Source organism: Lepidothrix coronata, unplaced genomic scaffold, assembly GCF_001604755.1.
Source record: "Lepidothrix coronata isolate B3197 unplaced genomic scaffold, Lepidothrix_coronata-1.0 Scaffold220, whole genome shotgun sequence".
Classification (NCBI taxonomy): Eukaryota; Metazoa; Chordata; class Aves; order Passeriformes; family Pipridae; genus Lepidothrix; species Lepidothrix coronata.
This window is the reverse complement of record NW_016690400.1, coordinates 655,142-675,875: the sequence shown is the minus strand read 5'-3', so window position 1 is coordinate 675,875 and position 20,734 is coordinate 655,142. Positions and strand designations below refer to the sequence as shown.

At 39.3% G+C, this 20,734-nt stretch overlaps 2 protein-coding genes across 9 annotated transcripts in view; one reads left to right on the top strand and one right to left on the bottom strand.

Moving 5' to 3' along the window:
* Positions 1-72: 72 nt before the first annotated feature.
* GTF2H2 (general transcription factor IIH subunit 2) lies at positions 73-15,693 on the top strand. Its single transcript, XM_017833784.1, has 16 exons — positions 73-900; positions 4,182-4,268; positions 4,363-4,440; positions 5,348-5,384; positions 6,022-6,108; positions 6,941-6,991; positions 7,440-7,494; positions 8,348-8,453; positions 9,381-9,471; positions 9,629-9,716; positions 10,275-10,382; positions 11,574-11,637; positions 12,517-12,620; positions 14,468-14,570; positions 14,855-14,894; positions 15,322-15,693. The coding sequence occupies exons 2-16, from the start codon at positions 4,213-4,215 to the stop codon at positions 15,439-15,441; spliced, it is 1,188 nt and encodes a 395-aa protein (XP_017689273.1). The 5' UTR covers positions 73-900; positions 4,182-4,212; the 3' UTR covers positions 15,442-15,693.
* A 2,922-nt stretch (positions 15,694-18,615) lies between these two features.
* Positions 18,616-20,734, bottom strand: part of LOC108506605 (survival of motor neuron protein-like) — a 5,782-nt gene continuing 3,663 nt past the window's right edge. For 7 of the 8 annotated variants that reach the window (XM_017833797.1, XM_017833801.1, XM_017833800.1 and 4 more), the window contains 2 exons: positions 19,842-19,926; positions 18,616-19,215 (listed from right to left, as the gene is read on the bottom strand). In XM_017833797.1, the coding sequence (XP_017689286.1) occupies positions 19,870-19,926 (57 nt within the window). In that variant the 3' untranslated portion in view covers positions 18,616-19,215; positions 19,842-19,869. The remainder of the gene's footprint in view (positions 19,216-19,841; positions 19,927-20,734) is intronic. The other variant, XM_017833798.1, reaches the window with a different exon arrangement.

Below are 20,734 nucleotides of genomic sequence, written 5' to 3'. Positions count from 1 at the left end.
TCCAGTTCATAATGGTCATGGTAGTACTACCTCTGTCCTTCACTTCTGTTAACATACCTCACTCTGACAGTTAAAGCCCTTCTGACTTTTCAGCCCTTATCATTCACACTGCAATCCTGATGGCCACACACCCACCTTCATATTTATAAAGTTGACATTCCAATTTTATCAGCCACTTAATTCCAAGAGTTTTAATGGATGAAGTAAATAGCACAAAACACCATGGGAACACTGAGAGAATTTGAAAACTTGGCACCTCTTCATGTGAAAACCTTCAGTCCCATCTACCTTGAAGGTGCCTCAACATTTTCATCAGTCTGAAATCAGATGACAACCTTGTTCTCCCTCTCCCTTCAGATGCCACTCTCTCTCGTTCTAGTTTGTGTTAATTTCAAACAGGAAATCTCTCTACTTTATAAAGGAGATGGGCCAAATGTTTATACCTGTTGCACTGTATATTTGTTAAACTTTTCTTTGTAAGAGAGATACTTGTCCAAATCCCCAAAATCTAAATAAATGACCTCTCACTTTACATCCAGTTTTCTCATTTTTTTTTTCTCATTGAGCGTTGTGGGCATTGCATCAGTTATAGGAGAAGAAGAGGAACACAACTTTAAGGTTCAACTGGTGTTCATAAAGTGCTAAAAATAAGCTGACTGATACTTTCTTTGGAACATTCACAGTCTGCACCCTTAATAGGTCTTCTTTCCATAGGACACTGACATCCAGCCCCAGGCTCTCTTTGACAGTGGTCTTGAGGTTCAGTCTTTGAGGAACTGGCTCCTGGTCCCTCAGACAGTGTCTCCACAACCTGTGAAGAGCTATCGTGCTTCTCCTTTCCTGCAAAGTTTCCAACAAAGGAGCTGGGAAAACGGAACAGTATGCCTGTGGGTGGAACAGGCAAGTAAACCAAGTGGAGACAGCTGTATGTGGATAGCTATGTTACTGGGTGTGGACCATGTTTCCTAGAAAGATGCCACCCTTGTGTCCAAGGGGGTTTTTCAAAAGTTGGAGAGAGAAGCTGGGGAGAGAAATATTCGTTTCTGACTGCTTTTTGGGGTCCAAACAGGATTAGTGCAGTGCATGGCAGTGGGCTTGCTTAGTGTGGAGCCTCATGAGAAGGCATTTACTTCACTACTGGACTTCCCAAGTTACCATCCCAAGGCATGCAGGGCATCCTTAGGTTGCAGCAGGGCAACATGTTGCAACCATTGCAGTAAGTTACTTGCCTAGTCCTGTATCTCTTGGGACCTCAGGACTGTTAAGGCACTTTTGGTGCATACAGTCAGCTGGTTTTGCTCTAACCTATCAGTGGAGGACTGAAAAAGGTCTGTCTTGTGATGCCTCAGAGCTTTTAGGATTTTTTTTAGCTTTTTGTAGATTATAGAAGTAGTTGTGTAGTAAATGTAGATTTTAAGGTAGCTGTATAATCCCTTACCCTTTAACATAGTAGTTTACAAATACCCAACCTTATTACCCCATTTCATATCAAACCCTCTAAATTGCTTTAGCGTGTTTAGTTTTCTTTTCAAGGTAGGATTGTAGAAAACACCTCTTTTTAAGAACATTGCACCCTAGGCCTGAACAATGAGATACCATGACAGACAAAGCGACCTTCCAGCCCAGGACTTTGGAGGAGCTCCAAGGGCTGTACTGCTGTGAAGAAGATGAAGATGAGGAAGAAGGGGTCCCAAAGACCCCAGACCCAGTTCCCGAAGGGGTGTGTCAGGGGCAGAACTGGGCAGAACCAAGGGGGTGGATAAATCTGGGATTGGATGGGTCTTATTATAAAACCACAGAACCACTGCCTGGGTGCGAGTGTGTCGCATGTATTCCCCTGGGCCTGAGGGCCTGATTAAACGACCTGCTCTTTTATCATATATACTAAATTGGCCTGGAGTTTTTTTTCTCTGTGGTCTCTCGGCCCATCAGTTCTCAACAGTGCTCTGAACATGCCAAAGAAGAATTATTAGTTTAAGAAACATTTTCATCTATAGAAGAAATTGAGATTAACGAAATAAGAATAAATGGCTGGGAGTTGCAGCAAGTTGGAGCAAGACAAAAATTAGGAGGGAATTGAAAATTAGTTACCATCAGAGCTATCAGGGCAAGTAGTCTCTTGATATCCTGAAAGAATAGAAGGTGTACTCCAGACAAAACTGAAGTTGTTAAATGATTATCACCTCAGTCTCTTCATGCAGAGTCTCTGGGCTCAACTCTGTGAATCTACATTTTTGCATGTACATGTTAACAGTCTATGTGGTCTTACTCGTGTGACTGGATTTTTGCAGAAGGTGTAGTTAACATGTATTTGAATCTTACCAAGTAGTACTGTCCTACATCCACAGGCATGTAGTGTCTACTTCCAATTACAGCCTGTCCTCAGACCCTGTGTATAACAAGAAGTTTTATCCTTCTTAGAAAATGCTCTCCTGTCTCCACAGATCTAAAGCAAATTACCCAAGAGACTTACAGTTTCTAGGAATAAATTTAATAGTTTCCAAACTGGACCTTTTTTTTTCCTTTTTTGTCTCTGAAAACAGTTGGATGTCCTTGATCAAGGTAACTGTGGCAATATCTGCATACTTTTTTACCGAACTGTACATTTTTTCAGGCCAGATAAAGCAATGCCTAACAGATGTACCCAAAAGTTTGGATAGCATAATAGGTGGATTAGCTTCCGTGACAGCACACTCATGGCAATGAAAAACCTAATTGATTTGAAATCGTAAAAGAAGGTATCCAGTATTTAGTTCGCTAATCTCAAAATTGTGATGGAATTTCAAGCACTTGGACAATCATAATCTACAAAATTATTGTATATCCTGTATTCCAGTCAAGTATTGAAATTCTTGGCCTTGACAATAAAAAATATCGGTGTTCTGAAAGAAGTCTCATTTCTCTCCTATAAAATTGTCAGCTTGCAGCCATTTTCCCTTTCAATGTTTTATAAATTGGATTTTTTCCTCCTAAAGAAAGGATGGCATGTGTTCTAACGGGAATAGATCAAAGTACAGATATTTCAGTTCCAAGAAGCAAATCTTGGCTTCTCAAACTATGGAATCCCCCTTTTCCCTGGCTTCAGTAGATTGCTTTCCTTAAAAAAATTGTGAATTTTCCCCAGGCATGGTTTAATTGAAAGCAAGTTAATTTCACTTCTCTTTCCCTTATAAATTGCTCCCAATAAGCGCAACAGAAGTGTACAGCAGGGTACAGCAGAAGTGGCAAGTTTTTTCCCTGCTCCTGTTTCAGGAAGTGTTGCTACTGTTTACACGTTTTCTTCCTCATTTATTGTCTTACTCGGATGCAGAGTGACGCACCCCTCTCCCCCTTAGGAACGGATACTCAGCACTTTTCCTGTAATTGAAGAGGTGAAACCCAATCTTGGCACATTTCCACTGTATCCCTAGAGTTTCGGTTGCTCTGCAGAGCAGTCAGCACTTAGCTCAGCTGGCTCTGACCTAATCCTTACCGCGATGCTAACGAAATGGAAACTCTTGGTGACATCAGATGGATGCTCAGAATTATTTTAGGTAGATGCAAAACATAAACACGTAACATCAAAATGCCTGAAAGTGTTTGCTTTTGCTATACCAGGGCGGTAGATAGCTGCTTTAATTAACTGGCCTATGAGCATAACCGTGTTAAAATTCAGTGCTACAGCATGGCCTTTCCAGGCTCTTGGGCTCTTCTGTTAATTGCTAGAATTGTTTCAGTTAATTACAGAAACACAGGTAAACCCAGACGGTGCCATGACTCCGAGAGGTGAAGGAGTCACCTCACAGAAACATCACATGTTTCTGTCACCTCACAGAAACACCACCGCCGGGGCCTGGCGCCCGCACGAGCGATGTCTCCGTGAGGCGTTTTCCCCATGCCCTCATCCTCCCCACGACTTAAGGGGAGTTCTTTGGAGGTGGTGCGGAAAACACAACGGAGCGCCCCCGGAACGCTCGCTCGGCGGCCCGGGCGGCGGCGGGGAGGGTTTGGCGGCGCACCGAGGCGAAGGAGGGCGGGCGTGTCCGAGACGGCGGGGCCTGGCGGCGGCCCCGGCTCCCCTCGGCCTCCGGAGTGCCTTCAGCACCTCTCGTCTGCCCCCAGCCCTCCGCTCGGCTCCCCTCGGCCCCCTGAGCCCACCTCGGCTCCCCGCATTACCCCGAGCCCCCTTCGTCTCCCATCAGGCCCCCCAGGCCGCCTCAGCCCACCGCGGAGATGGATGACGAACCCGAGCGGACCAAGCGCTGGGAAGGAGGCTACGAAAGAACATGGTGTGTTCGTCCCCGTTCCCCTCCCTCACCCTATTTCTGGCGAAAGAGGAGAGAAAAATCTCCTTTCCGCTCGCTAACACTCTGCTTTGCGTAGGGAAATTCTTAAAGAAGACGAATCCGGGTCGTTGAAAGCAACCATCGATGATATCCTCTTCAAGGCAAAGAGGAAAAGGTACTTTTCGTGGCCACAAGCCTGCAGATAGCCCTGGCTTGATCATACTGAAAGTGGGCTTTTGTGTCCTTACCCCTTCATGCTTCCCTTCATGCTTATTGTGCTGTGAGAAATTGTAAAATGAACTTTTAACTTTAATCTAAGCACTGTGTGTGCAGGCTGGATACCCCAGGTGTATGCAAGCTGGAGGTCTTGATCTGATGGACCGCGGTGCAGAGCACTGCAGTTGCAATCTGCACAGCTTAGAGAAATCCTCCAGCACTTTTTTTAATACACAAATCATAGAATCATAGAATGGTTTGGGTTGGAAAGGACCTTAAAAAGTTCATCCAGTACCCAACCTGGCTGCTACGGGCAACACCTCCTACTAGACCAGGCTACTCAGAGCCACATCCAACCTGGTCTTAAAAACTTCCAGACATGAGGTGTCTACAACTTCTCAGCTTCTGTGGGCAACCTGTGCCAGTGCCTCACCACCCCCATCATAAAAACATCTTTATATCTAATCTAAACCCACTCTAGTTTAGTTAAAAACATTACCCTTTGTCCTATCACAACAGAAGCTGGCGTTTGGTATCATGGGACCAGATTTCCATTTCAAATTTCAGAAAAAATGCCAGAAAAAAGTCTAACTTCTGGTTTATTTCAAGTTATGTTAAAACATTCAAATTTGGATACAATTTTAAAGCTTCATTAAACCTGGTTGTAACAAATAGTTTTTATTTGTTTTCTGAGAGAGAGGAGAGGTCTGTGGCTGAGTTGTGGGATTTTTCAGTGTAAATAAGTGTCTGCAGTTTGTTACTGCTGCATATTTGGCAGAAGTCTAGTTTAGGATTTGTTCTGGGCTTTTGTTCTGGGAGCCATTTCTTCACTTGCCTCTTACTTAAATCCTTCTGTGTTTTGTTAGACTCTATGAACACCATGGACAAGTTCGACTTGGAATGGTATCTTGATGTCTTCGCTCTCTTCTGTCCTCGATCCAAAGCTACTTGACTAAAGTTGGTGTTCCTGCACTGAAAGACAGTGTGAAAGACACAGACCTAACGTGCTTGAGACCAAACCTTGTGTTTCCCACCAGTTTTTTGGTTTTTTTTAAGCATTCTTTGTTCATTGGCAGGGTGAATGTGCAGCATGAGCATTCAGAGGTGGAATTCAGAGGTTTGGCACACGGGGTGTGTTTTGCAGTGGGAGCACGTGTACTCGCACTGTCCATTTCCCTTCATGTGAAAAATGGGTGTAACTGAAAGGGCTTGTAAATAACAATGTTGCTTTAGTCCAGCACTAAGTTCTTCAGATGAAAACATGAAGGTTCCAGTTGTGCATGTATTGCAGCTTATTGTGAGAGGAAAAGAGCAGTGTGCATTCTCCAAGAGAGGTGGTTTGGGTTTTTTTTTTTTTTTTTCATTTTGAAGGAAAAGTAGACAAATGTGTTACTTTTTCAGTTGATGTTGATTGCATGGCTCAATATTCTGAATTTTCCCAGTTTGAGGGAGGAATTAGTGGCTTTTTTAAGTAAATGGAATAAGGAATTCAGTTCAGTATGTATTCTGTGAGTGATTTTCACTTATGGTGGAAATGCAGATGCGTCACCTTTATGTGGTTGTTGATGGATCAAGAACGATGGAGGACCAAGACTTAAAACCGAACAGACTTACTTGCACTTTGAAGGTATTTCTGGACTCAGAAATGTTTCCTTACTAAGCCACTGTTCCTTTATAAACCCAGTTACATTTTGCATTTAAAAGAATTGCAGTCTCCTGTATGTGCATAGCCTCATCTTTCCTATCATCCCTGCTTTTTTTCTCCCTTGGTTCTCTTGCTAGTCTGTTATTTTCCTGTTTTTTGAATAATGTGACACTATTTTGCCATGCACATGTACTTCTGTACAGTAAAAGCACTTTGTAAGGATATATTAGGGAAAGATGCTTTATGAAAAGTATGTGGAAATTAATTGTTGCCCATAATAAGGGGATGAAAGAAAAACAGACATGTTTTCATTGCAGATCTAGAATTATTTGTATTTTTTTCTTACAGTTGGGGTTTTTTTATGAATTCTGATTTGAAAGAGTGTTAGTCAGGACTTGAATTGGATTGGTGTCTCAGGCATGGGGGACTTGAACTGTACATATTGTGCTATATGGTCTTCCCTAATAACACTGAAGCGTGAAATCCTGGGTTTTGGTGATTTTGTACAGATTGATGCTCTGTGGTGTGTTGGAAACCTCCATTCGAACCACTGGGAATCTGGAACTTGAACATATGACGTGAATAAAGTAAAAAGGGGACAAGTTTCCGAAATTTGCATTGCATTGGTAACATGGGATGAAGGAGAAGGGCTGGGGTGAAAGAAGAATAGAAAAGAATGTCTCATTCTCTTGTTTTGTTTTCCTCAGTTTTTTTTTTCCATTAATGATACTAGATGTTTTGCAAATATCACCTATTTAATGCATGGGGGAAAAACCTGTAATTAGTTCTTAACAGTCTTAATTTTTCTTCGTAGTTACTGGAATATTTTGTTGAAGAGTACTTTGACCAAAATCCCATTAGTCAGGTATGTACAACAAGTAATAGAAAGCTATTTTAGAAGGTAGTTTTAGTTTTAACAGTATCTAGTAAACTGTTCTCTGTTTATGTGTACCTTCCCATCCTATCTAGTGAAACTCTTGTTTCTGCCTGAATTAATGAATATAAGAACCTGTCTGTTCTCTTATTCCTAGTGTCAATTCTGACACAGAAGACCTGATTATATTTTTTTCAGGCACTTGGATTTTTCAAGGATTTCTTTTTGTGCAAAAGTACTGGAAATATACAGTTTGTATTAACTGATGCATCACATTGGGCTGCTGTTGTTACAGTTACAAGAACACTTGTACAGACTTGTATAGTTAAGTAATTCTGATCCATAAAGAAGTATTAGGCAAAATATAGCAAAAATATAAATCGTCCTCTTTTAAAACTTGGTAAGAAAATTTTTGACTATTTTTTTTTTCCTTTTCCAGATTGGCTTAATTGTAACCAAGAGTAAAAGAGCTGAAAAAATGACAGAACTCTCAGGTAGGGAGTTAGTTTTGGGTTTTGGGGGTTTTGTTTGTTTGTTTATTTGTTTGGGTTTTGTTTGGTTGGTTTTTTGTTGGTTGGTTTGTTTGTTTGTTTTTTAATTGGAGATGTTTTTGTCTATTTCATTGGTGTTACAAGTTTTACCTGATATGGTGCTGTAAGTGATGTTAACATATTTTTAAAAGATTAATTATTGCAAATGGTCTGAAACCATAGTCTTTATTTTGATCTGTTTTGATCTAGAAGTGGCACTGTGTGCTCTTTGCCATTGTCTTCTCCAGATTGCAGCTAAAACATGATTTGTTTCCCCTATAGTTAATTTTCTACCCGGTTTGTTAATTTTGTATGTTATGACACCTGTGTGTATGGTGAGATCCGATCAGATGTTAAAAGTAGGGTTTCTTTGGTTCCTGCCTGCTGTTACAGCAATCTCTGTGGCTTCAGAGATAAAGCAGACTTCACTGAGGAAATCGAGGATGAATCAATCTTTGAACAGTTCTTTGAGGATAACAGAAGAAACTAAACTCTTTTTTTGCTGAAACACTTTGTGAGACACTTTGCACTTATGTTGACCACTTAATGATACGCAACAGTGATTTTATTTTGTTGACTTCTTAAAGTTTCTAACAACTGGGTGCCTGTATAGTAAATGTCTTTCTGTTAATATATTGTTTTATTGTTTTCTGCATTCTGATTGGCACATCAGTTTCTAACGAAAAATAGACAGTTTTTTGTCACAGTTTGAAAACTTGTCGTAAAGGTACACTTCATTGCATATGTACTTTAAATATTTCAATTCTTTTAACTTGTTGTATCAATTGAATTGCTTGTGATTTTTTTTCACTTGCAGGAAACTCAAAAAAGCACGTAACTGCTCTGAAGAAAGCAGTGGATATGAACTGCAGTGGAGAGCCTTCTCTATATAATTCCCTAAATTTGGCCATGCAGACTTTAAAGTTAGTATTTACCTGGAGGTGTTTTTATTTTCTTAGTGATTGTGAGTTTTTTGAGAGGCAGAGACAGAATTTTTTTCGGAGGAGCATCTTGCATCATGCTGACTTGAGTTTTTAATTATGTTCTCTTACAATACAAATAAGAAGTTAAATAATGCTGGTAGTGCAGAAGTTGATTTTTTAACACGAGATGCTTGTATTTAGAGATGTGCTGCTTATAAAATGCAACAGTATTTTAAAACCAAGTAGATGATTGTATGTAGATATTGTGATGAAAGACAATTTTTTTTTACTGGAGGGCTGAGGTATGGGAAAGGACAGAGTTAGGGGTTAATGATGAGAGAACAGGCAAAGAAGCAGCATTGAGTCACAGTAATCTTGTGGGAGTTTTGGCATTCTTTAGAAAGATAAATTTTCAGGTAGGATAGATTTAAAACAATTTTTTGCTGTGTGAGGTGTTGAGATGCATCCCAGTTTGGAAGATGGAACGAAAGATTATGGCTAGAAACACTTACAGAACAAAGTTGGCAGTCAGTGTCATAAAAAACTATTTGAATGACTAACTGGAAGAGAGTTTGCAACTAAGAACCAAAAGTAGTTAAGAGTAATGAATTTACACCTATAAATTTTTATTTTAAGAAGTCAGAAGACTTGCTGTAGTGTGGCTAGTTTGAAGGTAAATTTTACCTGTGAGAGTGTGGATAAGGGATTCATTAGAGCAAACAATTAGATAACAACTACACAGTCAAGTACTGGAAAGGTTTGGCTTGTGGAAGGTGAAATTCTGGTGCTCAGAGGAGGATCATATTAGAATTTGTAGAGGACTTCATATTTTATCATCTTATGACTTCAGTGCATTAAAGTCCTTGTAGACATTATCATCCAAGTAGCTTAGTGTGCAGCAGTAAATTAACTATGTACTTTCCTTAGACACATGCCAGGACATACAAGCAGAGAGATTTTGGTAGTCTTCAGCAGCCTGACGACATGTGATCCAGCCAACATCTATGATTTAATTAAGGTACAGAATTGTAGTTTGACGACTGCATTGAGCATCCAAGCTATTAGAGTAAAAACAGACAATTTCAGTGTCATCACCAATTAATTTTCATTTAAGACTTTTTACTAATTTTTGTTCTGCACATGAATTTGAGTATGCTTTCTTTTTCTATTTGAAGTGTTTAAAAGCAGTTAAGATCAGAGTATCTGTCATCGGCCTAAGTGCTGAAGTTCGAGTCTGTACAGTACTTGCCCGAGAAACTGGTGGTATGTATCTGAAGTTCAGTAGTTATATTACTAACACAGGTTTAAAATCAAAATTAAGTAACTGTTTTATAAATTCATTAATGCATTTTGATATTTGAGGATGAATATTTTCCATTGTGCTGGCAGAAAATTCAAGGGTTTCCCAAATCTATGAAATACACAGTAGTAAGTGAAATTATTATGAGCTGGTAGCTGCAGCTCTAGAGAGAAGAAATAGATATATTTTCAAAACTACTGTCCCACGTATTAAGCTATGTGATGGGGAACTTAAGCAATGTAACATGTTAATATTAATTGCTGCACTGGTAACTTTTACAATATCATTACTACAGTGTAATGTTGGGGAAAAAAGCTATGGGCCTTCATGTCTAATTTAACATTCTGGTGTTACCAAATTCACAGCTTGTCAGTTTCAGTAGCATTAGTAGGGCTAGTTTTTAGGAACGGGCTTAGATAAATTACTTTTTCTACTTAATTTGTTTTCTGTCATTTGGGGTGTGTGTTTGTATTCTCAGCTGCTCATAACCTGCAAGTAAGGCATTTGTTTCTTTGCGACAGGAACATACCACGTGATTTTAGATGAAAGTCATTTTAAGGAACTGCTGATGCATCATGTTAGTCCTCCACCTGCCAGTTCGAGTTCTGAGTGTTCCCTTATTCGAATGGGTATGGTACAGTTTTGTTAAACTCTGAGCACAAGATCTGCTCTGTCTTTTTATTTCTTTGCATCTTCTGTTTTAGAGCCTTACAAATAGTAATAAGCTTAATAAAGACATTGCAGAATTGTTTTTTTTTTTTATTTTGACTTGTATTTTGCTAAAGAAATACAAGTTTTCTTGATGTTGTTCCTGCAAAGGAGTCAGCTTTAAATAAAACTAACAATTAAAAAAGAGAAATTACTCATCAGAAGTTGGGAATAATAAAGTGGAATGATATTGCTTGTAGAGTGATTGTTATAAATGTACTACTTAGAAATGAAGGATGAAAAATTATTTTGTTTCTCCCTATTTTTTCCCTGCAGAAGGCAACTGTCATAACTATTAATTGATTGTAAGAGCCATATGTTTAGCCATGTAGTACATATTTGTGAGGAGCACTGTTGTGGTGTTCTTTCAGCAAGTAGATTAGGTGCCTTTTCTTCTCCTGATGTGTTTCTCAATAAATTTAAGCTTGGAGTTAAACCAAAATAGGAACTATAATGCCACAAAGTAGAGCATTGAGTTCTCACTTTCATCCACCCCTTTCACAGAGAGACATGTATGTATTTTTATGTGTAGATATAAATACTGAAGAGGTTTACTTGTTATGGGTAAAGCCTGAGGAGCAGTTGGGAGAACCAACTGTCCATTTGTCATGAGCTGTAAAAAATAAGTGGTAGAAAGAAAGGTGTCTGTTACAGTCTCCATAAAATGCTGTAGTGTTATCTGTTGTATACTGCACTTGGAAGATGAATATAGGCTTGGTGTCTGCATATATAAAAATATTTTCCCCTTAATTAGAAACCAGTGCTTAAGTGAACATTCATGTGGTGCTTATTCTGCTTTCCTACCATTGCATATAGTTTTCTTTTTCACTGTTCTTCAGAAATGGGGTTCCAGGAGCTTCAGTTAATACAAAGTCTATGAAAAGACATTTTTTCAGTTGGGGAAAGTATGCTGAGGGATATGTGAATGTAGGTAGAGACCTTCAGGGAGAATTTGATACCTAGTAAGAGTGTATTATTTCTACTGTAATAACAAACAAGAAGGAGATAGGCCTTAATATTTAGAATAGTCTTTGAACTTCTCCACTAAAATATGAAACTGACACATTACTTGCATGTGTAAAATTGTTAATATGGGCTGTTTTTCTCTTCAGGTTTTCCTCAGCATACTATTGCTTCCCTGTCTGATCAGGATGCAAAGCCCTCCTTTAGCATGGTGTAAGTAGAGTTAATTAGAATTCAGTGAGCTGATAAGAATTCAGTATCAATTAGTCATATATTTAGAAAATATTTACAGTGAAAATATTGCAAAATAACATGAAAAAATAGCAAGCAATGTCTTGTGACTTCTCAGCAGATATTTTATTTTCATTTGCACATCCTGTATGTGACCATAGTTACCTCTGTTAAATATGCTTTTTAAACTTTGCATTTAAATTTTTGGAAGATGGTAAATGGTGCTTAGTTGTGTTATACAATGATTAGGGCAAAAGGGTGCTACACGGTGCTAAAGTAATTACTGCCAATTTTATGTGCAGTTCTTCATTTAGGTATTATTATCATTATAAAAGATAATTATTAGGATGAAGGATATTATCTGAATAAAGTACTTTTTTATGTGTTTCCTAATGTAACTTTAAAGGGAAGCTTAAAATACAGGCCTTATTTGATTACTGTATCTGAGCTCTTCTTAATGAAAAGAATCATAGTTTTCAGGGCTGATATAGGAGTCTGAATTCTCAGAAGGAAACAGTGTCTGCTATTTGAAAGAATAAGTACACTACCATGCAGCTTACAGTCCATACAGAATATTTTTGTGCCAAAGTAGGAATAGCAACGCAGTTGTCACTCATAACTTTACTTTTTAAAGATACATTCGCGCCTTTATGTGAGAAAATTTGGTCTTTGTTCTGTTCTTTTGGAAAAATGTGGTTACTGATACCTCCTCGTGTCAGATGCTTTCTGACACACATGGAACTGTTGCGTGCAATCTACTGAAACTTGAAATTATTTGTTGTGAAAACTGTTTAATATTTGTAGTTAATGTAGTAGTATGGTGTTACCTCTTAGGTACTGAATTGTTTCTTTCTACTGTAGGCAATTGGAAAACAACAGTGAGCCCAGTCTCACACTGGGTGGGTATTTTTGTCCCCAGTGCAGAGCCAAATACTGTGAGCTTCCTGTGGAATGCAAAATCTGTGGTAAGTAGCAAGAAGAGGCGAGTGGATGAAGTAGGAGTTAGTGGTAAGAGAGTTAAGGGGTAGAAAAATTCAATTACACTTAGGAATTAAAAGCAGTTCTGCTTTTAGGGTCCTGCATTCCTGTGACCTGGGATGCCAACTTCATACGAGGGATGTTTCAGGATATACCTGCAACAGGAAACCTGTGTCATATCCCCTGGTGTAATGTTACAAAATAAAAACCCTAAAGCAAAGCAGGGAAGAAGGATGATCCATATGTGAATGGTAATTTCTCGAGAATCCGGATTTAACAGACACACTAATGTTCCAGGCTCCTCAGTGCAAGGCTGTGGAGATAGAATGCTTTGGAGTAAAAAGGCAGAAGACCTCCGACCTCCAGGAGTATGTGAATGGAAGATTTCCAAGTAGACCCCAAGGGTAGGCTGCACAGTGACATATGGCAGGCCTGTAGAGTTGTAAATGGAAGCCCTTCGGTCTTGCAAATGTTAATGGACTGTGCAACCAATGATTCCTCCCCCTCTTGCCCTTAGTGAGGGTGGGAGGGAGGATTAGCATGTTTTATAGTATTAATAGTGTGAGTGGTGCTGTCCTGTTAGCTTCTACTGGCATATGACTGAAACGTGATAGGTATTACCAAGATGTGTGTATTTGGCAAGAGGATGAAATAATTACAGTTTTGGGTCACTTTATCCTATTTTAATTTCAAGTTTTTCATACAAGCATGAGTTGGGTTCCAGCAAGGGAATAGTGTAAAAGAGAAATCCTGTATCAGCAGTGGATTCTCCACAGCTGCAGGGATCAGGCAGAAGAGGAGCTCAGATGCTTAGACTGCATGTGAATGAGTGGTGATGTTTGTGCCAGCCCAAGCCCCAGCTAACCTGTTCTCGTGGTCTGACCCCAGCTGGCAACTCAGCCCCACACAGCCACTCAGTCCCTCCTCCCTGGTGGGATGGGGGAGGCAACTGGAAGGGTAAAAGTGAGAAAATCATGGGTTGAGATAAGACAATGTAATATATACAGGAAAAGCTGTACATGCAAGCCAAGCAAAATAAGTAATTAATTCACCACTTCCCATTGGCAGAATCTCCAGGAAAGCAGGGCTCCATCATGGGTAACAGTGAGGGGAGAAGATAAATACCATCTCTCTGAATGTTCTCCCCTTTCCACCTTCATCCAGCTTTATAGGCTGAGCATGATGCCATGTAATGTGGGATATCCCTTTCTTCTGTTGGGGGACTGACTGGCATCCTGGCTGTTTCCCCTCCCAACTCCTTGTGCACCCCCAGTCCTACTCACTGGTAGGGTGAGAAGCAGAAAGGGCCTTGGCTCTGTGCAAGCACTGCTCAGCAGTAAGGAAAACAATCCTTTTCCCAGAACAAATCCAAAACACAGCCATTTGCTTGTTAGTGTGAAGAAAATTAACTGTTAAAACCAGCAGACCTGTGTCAGCTGAAACAGGACTATGGTGTGCTTTTGGCAGTATTACAGGAGGCTGGAGTAGAGCATTTTAGTGATGTGATACAGCAGAGCCATCATTGCCAAAGAGGAGCTTCCTAACTTGACCACTATGCATTGTAAATGTACTTCTAAAGATGGAGTTAAACCCTTTCAGTAGAAATTTGAGTAATTTGCTTGTTCTTTATGTTTGGATTTAAATCTGGAGAGGATTACAGCTTTGGCTTTTAGAATCTAACGGAACAAATAATTTTAATTTTTTAAATTCCTGAAAGCTTTGAACCACTGAGTAATTTAAAGTATTTTTTTTTTTCCTTTTGACTGTATTTTATACAGAAAAGCTTTTCAGTAAGTTCTCTCTTGTAATAATTTTGATGTCTCTTTATTTGCAGGTCTTACACTAGTGTCTGCACCTCACCTGGCTCGGTCATACCATCACTTGTTTCCTTTGGATGCTTTTCAGGAAGTTCCCCTGGAAGAATACAAGGGGGAACGGTATGCAAATCATATTTATGATAATGAGTTTACTTGTGGATCCTGTAATTTTTTTGTCCCCAAAGTAAGAATAGCTGGCAGCAGCTACTTTGCTGATGGAGACACTGAATGTTTGTGTAGTTTTAGGCACCTCTGGCATTAAGAAATATTTGTAGTTCCCATCAACAGTTATGAGTTCAGTTGAATAGCTGAAATAATTGCCATGAATTGTTGCTATGTATAAGATATTTTTTAAACACTGATTGACTCTTTTTTCAGTTAAAATAACACAGTTTTGCTTTCAGGTATTGTCAAGGCTGTCAGGGAGAAATGAAAGATCAAAATGTGAGTATGTTGAGCTGAATTGGAATTTGCATTGAGGGTTTGAGAAGCAGAGGTGATCCTTTAGTCATCTTAAGTATATATAAATATGTATATATTTGTGGATGTTTATGTCATGGTTAACTGGTGTTCTGTGATAAAGAGCCACGCTTTTTAGACTGAAAAGTCTATGAAAGTGTGGGAAGGGATTTCCTAGGAAGCTGCATAAAGAAGCTTCCACTCTTAGCCATGTGGAAGCATCTGCAATGACCTGAGCTCAGCCCTGTGGATATACTTGCTGTTAGAAACTTTAAGTTCAGTGTTTCAGAGTTGCAGTGATGTTAGCAACACTGTTTACACTGTCTTCGTGACACAACTGCTGCCCTACTGCAGTGCTATGATGGTGATAATTTTTTTAAATTTGACTTGTTTTTCTATCCTTTCCACACAGGTTTACATATGTAAAGTGTGTCAGAATGCATTTTGTGTGGAATGCGACCTGTTTGTCCATGATTCTCTGCACTGCTGCCCTGGCTGTATTCACGAGCATCCTGCTCCCATATCTGTATGACACCATGTCTTTGAGAAATTGTTTTATTTATGTCACTCTTGCATGAATTTTTTTTGTTCAGACATTTTATTTTTTTCATTCAGACAGTTTTGTTTATTCAGACATTATTTTAACTGACACATCTCAGAACAACAAGATGGTTAAAGAGGGATGATGTGCTGGTTTAAAGGTAAACCAGCAGGGGAAATGAACTCAACTCAAAAGAGAGATTATAAGTCAGAATAACAATTTAATAAAATAATACAATAAGTACAGTTATACAGAGAAACAATTGGTTTTAACCCACAAAACCCAAATGTATAACCCAGCACCCTGGGGCATGAACAGAGTGGTGTTCTTTGGGCCCTGAGTCCAAAGGAAAAGGAGAGGGGAAAACCTGTTGGTGAGAGTGCTGTTGCAGTCTGGTCATGAGTGGTGGTTGCAGTCTGGTTGAAAAGTGGTGATTGCAGTCCAATCGAGAGTGGTGGTCTCAGTCTGGTTGAGAGCGGTGATCTGCAGTCTTCCTCTGGATCCCACGAGTGGTTAAAAAGGTCCCAAGACTCCAAGATTATATATCTTCCAGTTCAGGCAGGAATGTCCAGTACCTCCCTCAGGGCAGGGAGTTCCACAAAGGGTGTGAGGACAGAAGCACCCTCCTATCTCACAGGCCTCTTAGCACCTAGTTTATAGCCTGAGAAGTCAGGCTCTATGTGCAGATGGTGTAAATGGTTCGTTGATAACAGTTTCTGGGAAATGGCATGGAAGGCTATAGAATACACAGTTTTGGATTACACCCATCCAGTGATGAACTGGTCTCAGCTGTCCTAACTAGGACAGATGGGCTCAGTATTGAAGAGAGATGCTATTTGGTTCTGAGGCTTCAGTGAATTGACAGAACTACAGATTTTCTTCTGGGCTAAACCCCCACAGCAACAGACAGTAAGGTGGGTGGAGAAGGGGAAGCGTGTGGTCTTATCTGAACATCAAAAGAATAGAATTGAGACTAAGGCAAAACTCTTGTCATGTGCTACACCTCAGGAAGAGGTTACAGGTGCAGTGTCTGAAGCAGTAGGTCATACCTGGTTTTCTTGTCCTCTTATGATTGTAAACACATCAGTGACTGAGTTACTCTGGATGTATATGAAATATAACTTGATTTTTTTAAAGGGTGAGCTTTGTTGTCGGGTTAGAAATGGCAGTATAATCACTGAGTCTTAAAACTGCAAACAAGCAAAAAAATCGAACCTCTATCTTAAGTTAGTTCCCTGTTTTTCATGCTCACCACATACAAACAATGCACACTACATTTCAGTTCTCACAGGCAGTTTTAAAGTCTGTTAAATATGAAAATTCTCAATTGTGAACGTAGCTCTTTCTGTGCTTTTTCTACCATTTACGCCCGCAGGCTGGATAGAAGGCAGTCATTCTCTTGTGTTGGCAGAAAAATGATTGTTCACCTGCATTTCATTTTGTGCTTAGTCAAACAATCCCTATAAAGCCTTTGTGCTATGCCTATTACTGTAAGAGTGTCCTTAAAAAATAGCAGAAAAAGGACATAGCCCTGGGGTTTAGTGGGGTCTAGGAGGTCATTCCAAGCCAAACTAATGCCCTGAGCAGCTGGCTCTTAGACATTCTGATGCTGGTGACAGTGCCTTGAGACAGTTTTTTCTGGTAATATTTTCATCTTTGCATTCAGCACTTCCTAATGGAAAATAAGGTTTTGTCTGAACACTTCAAATCCATTCTAGCTTTTTCTCTTACTAGATACCAGAATAACATACTCCTACACAGCTTCTATTTCTGAAAGCAAAAGCTGTGTATGAAGTTGTGGGCCTATACTCCATTACCTGCTTGTGGTCACAGCAGTAATTTGGTTTGTACTTTTCTACCGTTCTCGTTGGAAGAGCAGTTCAAACCAGCTCCTGAAAAATCACTGCTGGGGCAGTATTTCTCTGATGCCTGAAGAATTTCAGCTGTGTACTGTGTATTTAAAACAGCATGGAGGGAATTTTCCCATCACCTGTTCTCTTTTTCTGGCATTCACTGGCTGTCAGGTCTTCTTTGCTTCTGGGAAGCTCCAACCTTCTTAATTCTCATTATATCCCTATTTACTGGATCTGCCACAAGATAAGTTAGTCAGTGAGGTTATTAGCAGGCCTGTTAGAAATTCTTGGTAGTTCTTGAAGATGTTGCGTAAAAGGTTTTGGACATAAAGCGTTGAGGAAGAGACAAAAGACCAAAATATTCCGTGGTGGGATTGAGGACACAACTGCGGCAGTAAGCTCAAGACTGGAGTGTGCTGCCGTTTGGAGTGCAGGGGACTTCAGAAAGGTGAGTGCCTTCACTTTCCTTCCACTTTATACTTTCCTTGTGGGAATAACAGTTGCCATCTGTAATAACGATCATAACTAACATCCAAGACTGGAAGTGCTAATAATATATTAAAATATGAGTAAAAGAGGAGTCGACAAGAGAAGCAGGTGGATGATCAAAGGAGGCTGTGACCCCATGGAGAGCCTGCACCTGTAGCAAGCTCCTGGCAGGATCTATGGCCCTATGGAGAGAAGAGTCCTTTCTGGAGCAGGTTTGCTGGCAGAACTTGTGACCTTGTGGAGGACCCATGCTGGAGCACCCTATTAAAAGACTGCACTCCATGGAAGGGAGAGGGCATTTGTGCCTCTTTAGCAATGAACAGTTGCTGAACAGATGATTTAGAAGCTTTGTATCACTGCAATCAATCTTAATTTACTTCAGCTAGACAATGAAGAAAACACCTTCAAAGTAGCTTAGCTAAGTTATGATTAAGTTTTTATCTTTTTTCTTAATTTGTGGGAAAACTGATTCTCTCTGACACTTGACCACAGTAGGAGGAGGAAGTGAATGCAGTAAAGTTGAGGCCTGTATTTCCCTGAAAAGCAAATCACTGGCTTTAACTAAATTACTGCCTAGTTTTGTGCCTACAGCCTCTGCTCTGCAAGAGTAGAATTGTAGACTAGAATTCAGCCCTACATGGTAAGTGATGCAACCTGTCCATAATTAGCATTACATTTCAGAGAGTCTGCTTTTTCTAATTTATTTTTAGTAATGGTACTCAGGAAAAGGCAACACAGCAAGACTTCCTGATATATTCCAGCCATTCATCCAGCCAATAAAAGTCTACAGAAGCTAAAAATAAAACCACCTCAAAACAAACCACAAAGTTTGAAAAGTAGAATTTTATTAACAAGCACTTGAAACAAGAAATTAGTCTTTCTGAATAAAGCTGTCATATTCATGATTCTAATCAGACCCATAAGATGTCTGTGTTAATATGAGAGTACAGTTTTCTGGGCCGTTACAGTGGGCACTCTAACACATTGCTGCCACAGCTCTCTCTTTTGTAAAAGAATATTTCATAATCAATGGTTCTGGTGCTGTCATTCAGACAAAACGTCTGAGGAATACAAGAGGTGTTAGGATGACAGATAAATGAAATCTATCACGTGGGATCAAAAAGGTTAAATCTGTCATGTGGTAAGAAAACTTGAAATTGTCTCAGGGAAGTAAGAAATACTTTGTTGCTGCAGTCCCTGCTAAATACATTTGACTGGAGGGCTTAAAGAAATGGCTCATTTCAATGTACATTTACTCACTAGTAAATGAAGTTACTGAAGGTATTTCTTTACTCATTAACAGGGGCAGCTCAGTGTTAAGAAAACATGACTAATTGTCTTGATAGAATTCTGTTCTTCACCATCAACCATCAGTTGGTGATACAGTGACATACACCTCTCAGTGAGAAAGATTTGTACCTGGCTTAAAAAAAGAAGCAAAAATTAGTATAGAATAGCTTTTTCCTTTAAACACACAAAGAAGAATTACTCAACTACACAGAAATTACACGTTGTCAAGGAAAATCAGAAAACAAGTCCTGAAGAGAATATAGTTTTGTTTTATAAGGAAGTGAACAATACACAGCAGAATTCTGAAGAAACTATTTCAAATAAAAGCATGGGCACTAAAGTAATGAGAAAAGAACTGCTCGATAATATCAAACTGAAATATTAATCTTGTCCTGGAAACAGTTTAGCTACACATCTACTGGCTATGTAAGGAAACAGAGATGAAAAAACTGCATTTCACTTACAACCCTTTGTTTCCAAAACAGCCCACTACTAACTATTCATAATTCAAATCAGATGTACTGTTAATCCTGATGAAGAGAGATACTGTAGTTAAAACTATCAGAGCAATAAATACTTTCCTTCATTTTAGCTGAGAAAATACTATTCCACAGCTGCTAAGCAAAGAAGGGATTAACACTGGCAGAAGCAGTCTTTGTAGAGAGCTGTAAGAGCAGATGGAGGTCCCAAAGCTTATGGGATTCTGAAGAGAATTCAAAACAAGTGGATTCTCATTGACCGCAAAGTTGTGGTACTTACAATCCTTCAGAACAACGATGACATTCGGTCATTTCGCATGCGTCTGTCTCTCCATTGCTGCTTCCATTCGACTTTGTTTTAAACCCTACAGGATACAATTTAGGAAAATCTTGGGTTTGCTAACATGGAAATAAAAACTTTACTTGCAGAACAAAAATATTTCCGAACAATCTTTTTCGGTCCTTCACAAATCACAAATAGCTTTTAACTCTCCGTGGAAAGCAGTTTAAAAAAAGAGAGAAGCCAAACTACAATGTTCTTTATAATCAACCGCTCTACAGAATAATTTCAAATATGTATTTCTTGTTCAACTGTAAGTAGATTAAAGCAATCCACAATTACATATAATCTGAAACAAGAAATTCCCAAACTAGTCTTTTGAAGATATCCTATGGCACCAAACCCTCCCTTTCCAGCTTCCTCAATGCAACTCTTGACATCATTTTCTTTCTTCGTAAGTGTACAGAGGAAAATATGAATCAGTAATACAAGTCGCAGATTTTCACAACTATGCTGACAGCTTCTGCTGGGCCTCCACAACCAGATGAAACAAATACTTACGAAAAGTCTCTGCAGAAATGCCAAATCTGATCTTAAATGTGATACTACCACTCATACTCAAAGAAAATACATAGAAGACTACTGAATAATAAACATATTAACTCCACCTGGCTACAAAACCAGAACTGGTTGTTTCAGAATGGCTATACGGCAGTGGTTATAAAAGTACCTCATGGAACCAACCCCTCCAGCGGAACAAAGTACTACAACAACATTGACTATATATATATATATATATATATATATATATATATGCTGATTCATGTGACTCCTACTCAGTGACAACAATACTTATACAATACAAAACACCCCTAAATGTAGCAATTGTAGAT

Coding starts and splice junctions, on each gene's coding strand:
- GTF2H2 (XM_017833784.1), top strand. CDS start 4,213: ATGGATGACGAACCCGAGCGGACCAAGCGCTGGGAAGGAGGCTACGAA. Junction 11,638..12,516: donor AAGCCCTCCTTTAGCATGGT/GTAAGTAGAGTT, acceptor TTTCTACTGTAG/GCAATTGGAAAACAACAGTG. Junction 14,571..14,854: donor GAAGAATACAAGGGGGAACG/GTATGCAAATCA, acceptor TTTTGCTTTCAG/GTATTGTCAAGGCTGTCAGG.